At 43.3% G+C, this 10,975-nt stretch overlaps 1 protein-coding gene across 2 annotated transcripts in view; it reads right to left on the minus strand.

Annotated features, from left to right (window-relative positions):
* Positions 1-3,348: 3,348 nt before the first annotated feature.
* CCDC77 (coiled-coil domain containing 77) overlaps positions 3,349-10,975 on the minus strand; it is a 34,630-nt gene continuing 27,003 nt past the window's right edge. Inside the window, exons 7-12 of one of the 2 annotated variants that reach the window (XM_012647453.1) lie at positions 10,849-10,940; positions 9,411-9,559; positions 6,129-6,348; positions 4,896-5,021; positions 4,641-4,793; positions 3,349-3,909 (exon numbers count right to left, since the gene is read on the minus strand). In XM_012647453.1, coding sequence (XP_012502907.1) covers positions 3,763-3,909; positions 4,641-4,793; positions 4,896-5,021; positions 6,129-6,348; positions 9,411-9,559; positions 10,849-10,940 — 887 coding nt within the window. In that variant the 3' untranslated portion in view covers positions 3,349-3,762. The remainder of the gene's footprint in view (positions 3,910-4,640; positions 4,794-4,895; positions 5,022-6,128; positions 6,349-9,410; positions 9,560-10,848; positions 10,941-10,975) is intronic. The other variant, XM_012647454.1, reaches the window with a different exon arrangement.

Consider the following 10,975-nt stretch of genomic DNA (forward strand, 5'->3'; position numbering starts at 1 on the left):
TATGAGTCAATAATTCCAGATCTCTATCTTTAATCCTAACTTCTCTCCTGACTTCCATATCCCTTTTCCCAAATTTATTGGAAACCTGCTGCTTCTCGCATATGCCGAAACTCAGCTAATGGCGTCACTACACACAGGATCCCCCGTGCCGGAAACTCTGAAGCTAGAGAGCGGTCCTCAACTCTCCCGTAACCTTCGCATCTCGTGCGTCACAGAGACAGGAGGCCTCTTCTGCTCCTAAGTGGGTCTCAAATCCGCCCCTTCCTCTCTATCCTCAAAGTCTCCCTTTAGCTTAGGCCCAGAATTTCTCTTCTGGGCGAGGACGGTGGCATCTCCTTCCTTCTGCTCCTACATGCAGAGAGGTGACCGTACAGCCTGCTATGTCGCAGACATCACAGTAGATCTTGGTAGCCCGACTAGTGTGGTGTGGGTGGAGAGGCAGTGAGAATCATGACTGGACCAAAAATAACATAGGCAGAGGCTATTTTATGTTGTGAAAAATCACACAGATTTCATGGATGAAAAGGTGACTAAGCTACTCCTGTGTATAGGCTAAAAGAGAAATTTTAAAATGCAAAGCAAACGATACTGACGGCTCCTTTCAAAGATCTTCTGCACCATCCTTCACTTTGGTCCTGCAGATACTGCGGCAAATCCCAGTATCGAGTGATTGTGCCTTACCCCGATCTTCAGGACAAGTATGTCCCAGGAAATAAATGTTTCCTGTGTTTATTACGGCATGATACTTCTCACCCCTAATTTTCAAGAAAGGGAATTTGCGTTCCCGATTTCGTTTCTCATGCATGCATTGGTATCAAAAAACAGTTCAGATTTTGTTTTTTTCCCCCATTTTTAAGTAAACCCAAATGTTTTCAATGGATTCAGAAGGTCTTGAAATATTTAACCGATTTGTGTAATTGTATTAAATGAAATTTCTTGCCATTTCTTATGTCCTGTATTATATAACTTTGTCTCCTGTTCTTCCATGCCCTCCCTCATGTCCCTCTACCCAGGATCCCGGCGTCTTGTCTGACTCCAAATTCACCGTTAGGATTCAGTTCAATGTACCTCCTGTAAGTCATCTTCTCTGGGCTTTGTGTCCTGTGCACCCACGGCCCTGCACTTCACTACTAAACTGAGTTATTTCTATGTGTATCTTTCCCATCGACCTTTGGAGCACAAGGAGTGTGTTAGTGTTCTCTATAAACTTCAGATCTAGCACAATTTCTAGCATATAAACAGCACTTAATAAATCGCTAAAGGAATGAATGGAATTAAATACATCACAGAATCTGACTGCCAATGGTGAACGATTGATAAGAAGTCAACTGAAGCCAAAATATAGACAGTAATTGTAACTGAATGCCTGACAAATGCCATTTCATGGAATTTCTAATCTTCAAAATGGATATATAACCCACATATTGTAAAATTCACCCTTTTTAAAGTTGAGTCATTTTTTAGTATATTCAGAGTTTTGTGACCATGTCAGTAATTCGATAATACTTTTATCACCCCAGAAAGAAACCCTGTACCCATTAGCAACCACTCCTTATTCCCCCCTCCTCTCAGCCCCTGGCAACCACTAATCTACTGCCTTTTTCTGTGGATTTGCCTAGTCTGGACATTTCACGTATGTGGGATCATGTAACGTGTGGCCTTTTGTTTCTGGCTTCTTAGCAGATGTTTTCAAGGTTCACCTGTGTTGTAGTATGTATCAAAACTTCACTCCTTTCTGTGGCTGAAAAATATGCCACCGTGTGGATATACCACTTTTTTTTTTTTTTTGAGACAGGGTCTCACTCTCTCACCCTGGGTAGACTGCAGTGGTGTCACCATAACTCACAGCAGCCTCAGACTCCTGGGCTCCAGGGATCCTCCTGCCTCAGCCTCCTGAGCAGCTGGGACTACAGGCACGCACTATCACACCCAGCTAATTTTTTCTATTTTTAGTAGAGACGGGGTCTCGCTCTTGCTCAGGCTGGTCTCGAACCCCTGAGCTCAAGCCATCCTTCTGCCTTGGCCTCCCAGAGTGCCAGGATTACAGGCATGAGCGACCTCGCAGTCTTTTTATTGTTGAGTTGTAAGAGCTCTTTATATCTTCTGGATACTCAATTTTAATTTTCTTAATCCTCACAATCAGCCTGCTGAAAAGTGGGGATCTCTCTCATTTATAGCCTTAAGAGACTAGAGCCTAGAGAGTTTTAGTTAGGGGTGTAATTGGATCTATCGTGTGATCTATCCGTGATTCTCCAAAGCCTGTGCTCTTTGTTATTCTGCTTCAGACAAGTTTTAACTGATGGTGTGGTTTAGAGAGGCCACTCCTGGGGGTGGTTAATATGAAGATGAATGTCATTGGAGTTGAGGCCAGCATGTTAGAAACATTACCAACTGACTGCTAAAGTCGTTGATGGTAGACCTCAGTCATATATAAAACAAGTTGGATTGTATGATATTTAAGGTTCCTTCTTACTCCAAAATTCTCTGATGTAATAAGCCTTTTTGTTCTGCCAGCAACAAAAAAGGGAACAGTCATGAAAAGCCAATTCCCTAAGTATTAGGATAAAAGGAAGAACCGTCCACTTACGTAAATCTCTCGAAGGCCTAGGACTGGGGCCCTCCGGGGGTATCTGTCCCAACTTATCCATGAAGAAAAATGGATCTGCTATCACAGGTAACATCTCCTGCTGGCAGTATAATTACTGCTTTTCTCAAAAAAAAATATGAAAGCCTGAGTTCTTTCCTATGCTCTGGGCAAACCAGAATGATGCCACGCTAAGCCAAGACCAGCTTGCTTCCCAGAGGCTGCCCAGCTACACGATTACTTTGCTGCAAATGCAGTGACCTGCCGCTAACGGATGAAGCGTTAGTGCCGTCACTTTTGTGTCACGCCACCCTTGTTTTCTCCAAGAGCAGATGATTCCAAAGGAACCATTCAGAAAAACCTGCCTACTGCAGTGTGCACGGAACAAGGAAGTAAGTGTAGATGAACAGGCCATTAGCAAAATATGAACATGGTATTAGTAAGGGATTATAGAAAACTTGAATGGAATATTTCCAATTACATATTTTATTGAAAGTTGTTAGAATATATACACTGTTTTAAAAAATGCCACGTCATTGATAAAATGTTAAACTGTTCATACAAAATCATTTCGATTTCACTCGCTCTTGCCAAGTGGCACCTTTGCTGTTCCAGGTGAGCGAGCTGTTGAAGAGTAGGGTCTCTAGCGCCCTCTGGCGAAGCTTTACGAGACTGTCCAGCCAGGTGGTTCAGGACGCGCTCAGGACGGAGGAAGGTCCCTTGCGTGATTACAGCCCGCTGAACCTCGCAGGTTGGGAAGTGCTGCCTTTGCCCTCTGCTTAGGAGAAAGGCCGCCTCGGCGAGCGCCCTCTCTTTACGGAAAGTGTCCTTTCCGCTGACACTCAGCCAAGCTCACAGCAAAATACTTTCTTCCTAAGTTTTCATCATCATTGTCTTCTTAAAAAAAACCAAAAACCTGTTAATATAAACGGGAGAAATACTGAAAGCCTCTAAGTCATTCAGGCCCAGGCGAGCTAACCGGACAGCAGAAATCGTAAGTGACGCGTGGCGTGCGAGGACAGCTTTCTCGGCGGTCCTTGACTCTTCGCTCTGTCTTCGCAAGGATGGATCCCACCACTCTAGGCAACTCCGGGGCTAAACTTTCCGGGAGATGTCATTTTTCTCGGATTCCAGGAAGCGGACCTCTTCCAAACGGGGGCCGTTTCCAAGCGGAGGCGTCAGCAGAGTCTGAGTTCGTTCTCCAGACCGAACACCTTGGACTTGAGGCTCTTCAGTTCTCCTTGCATCTTATGTGCCCGTCTGTTGCTGTCCCGGACCTCGCAAAGAATGGCGAGATCCTGGTTTGCCCGGGCATTAACCGTTGCCTGGGGGTTTGGAAAAAAGAAGAGGAAATGGTTACTGCATACATCAGGGGAGAACCAGTTAGCGAGACCAGGCTACGCTGGCTCCTTTATGGGCTTCTGAGCACGTAGGATAAACGCAATCCCTAGTTTGTTCGATGACTGACAGAAGAAGGAAGATGTGGAATTGAGGCAGAAAAGGCACGACGCCTTTCTCCCCACACAGTAGGGACGAAGCCTGAGGCAGAGATCAAGACACAACTAAGACTGGGTAAAAAGAAGAGACCGATGTAAACATTATGTGGGGTGAAAAGTATCTCTGCTCTTCATAACTAACCTGTTTGGAGCACAGCCGTCACTTAAGGTCTAACATCTCTAAGAAGGCTCTTGAAGCAACCTGATTTCTAGAATGCTGTGTCTGACCGGGAAAAATTACTTATCACTGACTGCTTTCCCCAATTGTAAAATAGACATAACCGCTTTAATCTACTTCTCAGCTGGGAGCGATGACAATTTCTGCTAAGTTTAGCTTCGATGGAAGTGTTAATGACGGAGTCACTCAATCACTTCAGTCTATTTTTGTTTCCTTCTAGTGTGTGCTTGTTGGACTGATTTTCAGGGAGGCTCGCAGGATGGTGGTCACTATCGTCTGCCGCCAGGGACGCGGCACACCCTTCTTCTGGGGGGCCCTCCTGACCACGGTTCCTCAGCTCCGCCTCTCTTCTCCCTTGTGGTAATTCAGGACCGGCGATTACCTTATAGAGCGTTTGCTCCAGGTCTTTCAGTTTCTGTCGGAGGACCTTAATGTCTGTCTTAAAGCCTTCTACTTCCAGGATGCGTCGATGCTCCAAGGCCTCGTAGCGTTTTGTCATTACCTGTAAACGCTTCCCCATCTTGTTAGTGCGGTCCTGCAATGCGGAGAAAGGGAAGGCATTTACGAGGATGAGGGCAGCGTTCCCCTGAGCCATCTGCACATCCTGCTCCATCGTAAGTGGCAGAGAATTTTGTACCTTAAAGATCTCTCTCCTCATCCCCTCTTCCTCACGAATTCGGGCAAGTTCTTCTTCCAGGGAAATGCACTGCTCTTGATACATGTTGGACAGCTTTTTCTCTTGTATTAACTTCTCCTTTAGGGACTTCAGGTCAAAGGGACAGAAAATATTAATACTCAGTTATACAACTTAGGTAATTCATACAGCACTTAGGAAGAAAGAAAGAAAAGAAAAGAAAGGATTTCCAGAATTTCAAAATGAGTTAAGGAACGAGATGACGAGGAATTCTGAAAAACATCAGAAAATCTCCCACTTTTAGACTATTCTCTTAAGCCCTTTTTCTAAAGTGCACATAGTAGAAATTCTTTAGAGTAAAACAAATATTTTTGGCTCTGGGAAGAGTCCAGTAACAAAGCTCAGAATCTGTTCCAAGTAAGACGTTACAGTATGTTTTGGGCTACATTTCTGAAGCTTTTTAAAAAGGGAGAAATATTAACAACAATAACTGTTATACATGCTCCGCTGAGCAGCCAAAATGATCCTTTAAAAACCTCAATGAGATCGTGCCGCCTCCCTGCGCACGATCCCTCACACACACGACGATGTTCAGAGCTGAGCTCACGTGCTCCCCACGACCTCTAGGCCTCCACGATGGCCACTGCCTCCCGCCACCTTCTCACACGCCACTTCCTCCTTGCTTATTCCTCTCCAGCCGCAAACACAGCCTTCCTTTTCCTTGAACGTACCCCAGGGCCTTTAAACTTGCTCTTCCCCAGGTCTGTTTGGCGAGCTTAGTACCAGACGTAAGAGAGTATCCCGTGCTCCCCTTCTAAAGGAGGCATCCAGCAATTACATATAATCTGCATATAATTCCTTTATTGCCTAAAGCCACTTTTTATAATCTATGATTTTCTTAGGTATTTGTTGTTTCTGGTTTTTCTCACCCCTTAACATATAAACACCACGAGGGCGGACCCAGTCTAGATTATTTCTGCTGCAGCTCCGGAGCTCACCTCAGAGTAGGAGTATAATAAATATTTGTTGAATGAATGTATGAATCGACAGTCTAGTATTTTAAATCCCCAAATATTATGATGATCAGCTATCTTTGAAACCTATTTCTTGAGGCTGCTGCTATAACAGCTTCCTGGACTGAATGGATCTTATAAGACAATTCATAGGTTCTTTGGAATTCTTTCAACTCTTCCAGAAAAATAAACCGTGTCTGTAAGATAGATATAAGGACGTTACCTTAATATATTCGTTTTGGGTATGATGACTCTCATGCATAACTGGCAAAACTTTTCCAATTTTATCTTCTTTCCTCTTACGCTGTGCCCTACATTGCTTAATCTTTGACATCAAATGATCCTTTTCAAGCATCCATGACTTCTCTTTATTTTGGTTTTCAAATTTGAGCTGCAAAAAGTCTTTGGTGCTCTCATAGAGCAGTTCTTGGGTGTAGTGGAGACTACAAAAGAAAGTACAAGTGCGGACATGAGGATGCTTACACAGCACATCTGAAATAAAGGGTTATTCCAAAATGGAAGATACAGGTTCTTTTAAAATTGTACCATATATGAGTTCTGTGAAATATTATTAGCAGTTTTAAAAATGAAGTTAGTCTGATTACTGGCGATCTTACATGTTTTACTGGGCAAAGTGAAATGTAACCGCTCATGCTCACTGATTCATAGACTGGCCTTTATAAATATCCTCCTGAGTACTAATTTCAGGTTACATGATTAGAAAGACTGCAGAAATACTTACACATAGCCTGCATAAGTACAGACTATTCCCAGGAATAATACAAAACAGAACCAAATCATGGAGTTCTGACTGAGGGTTAGTTCTAAAATACCAAAAACAGCTTTGCTTTTATTTATGCCGTGCTCCAAGTGTAACTGCCCTATATCAAAATCTTGTCCTTCTTTTCAAGATCAACCTCCTCTGTAAAGTCATCTCATCAATTTTAGCCCATTTTAATATCTCCGCTACCTGAAACTCCGTATCGGTTTTAATACGTATCACTGTCTCGTGATCTAGCACTTGCTTATACTATGTCATATTTTAACTGTCAACATGCATTTTTTTCCCAGCCTGAGTGAAAGCATGCATCTTATTTATCATTTATTTTTGCCCCACTGCCACCAGATTATCAAGGACAATACCAACTACTGAATATACACAAGGCACTAAATAGATTCCCGATGACTATTTCTTGAGATTTAGGAATAGACAAATGATGTTTCCATCAACACCTAGAAAAATACTGTATCGAATGCTCTGCTTGCAAGAGTATTAAATACCATTGAGCAAGCACTATAGTTTTCCACTGAACAAATAATGTCAGATCCACTTAGTTTTCTTTATAAGTAACAGGGAACATAGAGGAAGGGAAAACAATAGCATCGTGCCAGGCACAAAGTAGAGTAAATGTCGCCAGCTGAATATATATATATTTAGTCAGGGGTCTGTGTGTGCGTGTGCGTGTGTGTGTGTGTGCGCGCGTGCGTGTGTGTGTGTGTGCGCGTGCGTGTGGAGAGATTGATTCGGTTACCACAAGGATCTCTCCTGCTTTCAATGAGTTATTTTATTCTGTCTTACATTATGTTCTCAATTACAAACTGGGAGAGTATGGTCTTGTTAAAATACAAATGGTTGGAAAGTGACACCCACAGGGCAGCATTAATGGCCTTGGATTTCATGTCATTCAATATCCTTACGATGATCTATCTAACTGAAGGAACAGATCATGTACTCAGATATGCAGAGAATGACAAATGAGTAAGGTTATTACTATTCTGGAAAACAGATATAAAATTACAAATTACTGTGACAATTTAAAAATATCAATCCCTTAGAAAGAAAACCCAGTGAAAAGTCAAGATGTTATGTCTAATTACAAAAATACCAAAAATAAAAACGAAGATGGAGAAGTACTGGCCAATGCAAACACATCGCACTATGCTAAAAGAAACAGCCTGTGTGGGCCAGGACATACTTCCCCTCCTGAACTGATCAGAGATTCTAATCTGAGTATCATGCCCAGTTTTAATCATCATACTTTAAAATGGAGGAAGACACACTAGAAAAGTTTGAAAAAATAAAAAAATGATAAAAGAATAAAGAATATGAAAAAATATTTTAAAATTTGGGATGTTTAATGCAGAAAAGACACGGCAAGGTGCAACTTGCTAAGCACCGTTCAGTGTTAAACGGACATTTACTGTGCGCCTGCTGTGCGCACAGGTCGGGGCAGACCCGTACAGCAAGACCCTGTGACCAAAGACACGATTACAGCACGTGGTGAGCAGTGTCACTGTGGAGGCGCACTGGTCACTCTGGGAACGGGAGGCGCGAGGTGAGCCGCAGCGGAGGGGAGGGCGAGGCTGAAAGGCTGACGCGGTGTCAGGCGATGATGTTCCTGACGGCTCACGCTAAGGGGTCAGGACTTAATCATGAGGTAAATGGAAAGCTACCAAGCGTTTTTAGGCAGTTGATGACTCCTAATGGAAGAACTAATTCACAGTGGTGAGGAAGACAGTGGAATACAAAGGGACCGGTGACAGCAAGAACAGATTGTTGCAACTTAGAGAAACAGAGCTTGAATCAATGTGGGAGAATAAGAGGGCAGAGAATGGATTTGGGAGGCTTCTCAGGCTTACAATCCAAAGGATTTGGAATTAAGGAATAAGAGAGGTAGGAGTTGAGGATGATCCTAAAGTTTCAAGCTTGGGAAACCGAATGGATGAGATATGATACCATGAAACTAAATGGGGAGAGAATGAAGTAGTAGGTTGAGATCGGGGAAGGGAGTATCTGTTGGGAGGGACGGTTTGGTTTCAGCAACCGTAAATTTGAGGCGTTCAAACGTAATCAATTGAGGATGTCTTGATGGCGCAGGTCTGGCCACTGGAAACAGACAAAGGGCTGAGGATGGTTGGACGGGTGCTGCGGAAATCAAGGGAGATGAATTTCAAGGAGGGACACCAGATACGCAGAGAGATACCAACGACAATAAGGACTGGAAAGAGATAACCGGTCTCAGAAATCAAGAAGGCAGTGATGACCTTAGAAAGGGCATGTTTAGTAACATGGTGGGGATGAAATCAGACTGCAGAAAGGTGAAGAAAGGCAAGCAGGTAGGAACAAAAACCACGAGTATAGAGAGTTTGCAGGTTTTTTTGTACAGGTACGTAAAGTCATGTTTTCCGTATTAAGGGGCCAAACAAAAAAAAAGGGCCCTATTACATTGAGTCAGATGGATGTAACACTGTTTCTTAACCCCTAGAAACAAGCTCAAACACGGAAACGGTTAAAAGGAGTGTGTGGAATACTCGCCAGCTCTTCAGGAAGAGACTTAACTGCGTACCTGGAAAGCCCGGACACTCACCCGCCTAGAAGCAGGGGTGTCTGACCAAGACAGGTTTTCAAGGTTCCTTTCAGTTCTATGATCCTATGCTGCTGAAGCACAGAACTAGCCATTCGGAAAAATACAACACCTTCAGGTACAGCTTTCTGGCCACTCACCTTTTGGTTAGCTCTTTGATTTTGTCCTGATTTCTCTGGTGCTGAACTTGTATTTCCTCAGTGCGAATCTGTCTGTCCTCCATGAGTCCTTCGACTTGTTCTCTCGAGAGCCGGGTCTGCTCCTCCAGCTGAGCCTGCAGTGCTTCCACCTGGACAGGCCGGCAGGGGTGAGGCAGCCACTCCTGCCTCCACTCCCTTCATTCTGCTCAAAGGGAGCCTTTCTCCAGAAAAATTACAAAACAAACAAGGCCGGGCGCGGTGGCTCACGCCTGTAATCCTAGCTTTCTGGGAGGCCGAGGTGGTTGGATTGTTTGAGCTCAGGAGTTCGAGACCAGCCCGAGCAAGAGCGAGACCCCGTCTCTACTAAAATTAGAAAGAAATTAGCTGGACAACTAAAAAAATATATAGAAAAAATTAGCCGGGCATGGTGGCGCATGCCTGTAGTCCCAGCCACTCGGGAGGCTGAGGCAGGAGGATCGCTTGAGCCCAGGAGTTTGAGGTTGCTGTGAGCTAGGCTGACGCCACGGCACTCTAGCCCAGGGAACAGAGCAAGACTCTGTCTCAAAAAAAAAAAAACAGAAAACAAACAAACAAACAAAAACTCCAACCACACAGTAGCAAATAGTAGAAAAATTTCAACCCTAATCCTCTTAAAGTCCTATAAATGGGGTCAGGCTACACAAGAGTAGACTCTTCGTTCACACTAAGCCCAGGATCCACATCACACAAGGAAAGCTACAAAATTTGGTTTCTTCTATCCTATGACTTTGCATTTTCACTGTCTCCCTTTTGGACTTTTAGGACTTTCTCCCTTTTGAGACACCCTGGTTGCATAGCAACACAATGACTCTTTTCTCAGTTTTTGGTTTCAAAACATAGAGCAAAATGAATGTAAAGTTTTTCTGAGTCTGGCTGTCATGACTCTACATAGAGATATTGGCCAAAGGTAGAAACTGTCATTTAAATCAATGGGGCCCCATCCCATAAGGACGGGAACTTTAAGGAACTAGATGAAAAATCATGGTTCCAAATGCCATACAGTTACCAGGTGGTTAGGGAATAATTCATTACTTTGCTAGCTTTAGAACCCATGCACCAAGTAAATGCATACACCCCCAAATGTCAATCGTCAGCACGGATAAGTTTCCCTGTGTAAGACTCTGTGTAACCCCCAGGCCAATCACAAAGTGAATCCTTACTTTATTATATGATGTTTTGTTGGGTAGAGCTTAGCATATTGAATCGAAGGTTCAGAGTAGCACTTCTAGAATGTTCAAATAGAGAATGGTGGTTTTAAAATATAAGCTCTTGGAAATTAGGAGCAAACTTAATTTTCTTAATGCGTGTGCAAGGAGATACTTATGAGACTGAAGGTATGTTACAGAACTCTAAACTTGTGGTTAGAAACCATCTTCGTCTGCCAAAACAAATTTTTTACCTGTAGGATGAGTGTCTGTACGTCTCTTTGGTAATGCTCAGAACTTTCTTCCCTCTCTTTCATTGCTGGTCTTCTTTTGCTTACTTTAGGATCTAAAATAAAAAACAAAAATTCATCAGGAAGACTT

This window comes from Propithecus coquereli, unplaced genomic scaffold, assembly GCF_000956105.1.
Source record: "Propithecus coquereli isolate 6110/MARCELLA unplaced genomic scaffold, Pcoq_1.0 Scaffold269, whole genome shotgun sequence".
NCBI classification, from domain to species: Eukaryota; Metazoa; Chordata; class Mammalia; order Primates; family Indriidae; genus Propithecus; species Propithecus coquereli.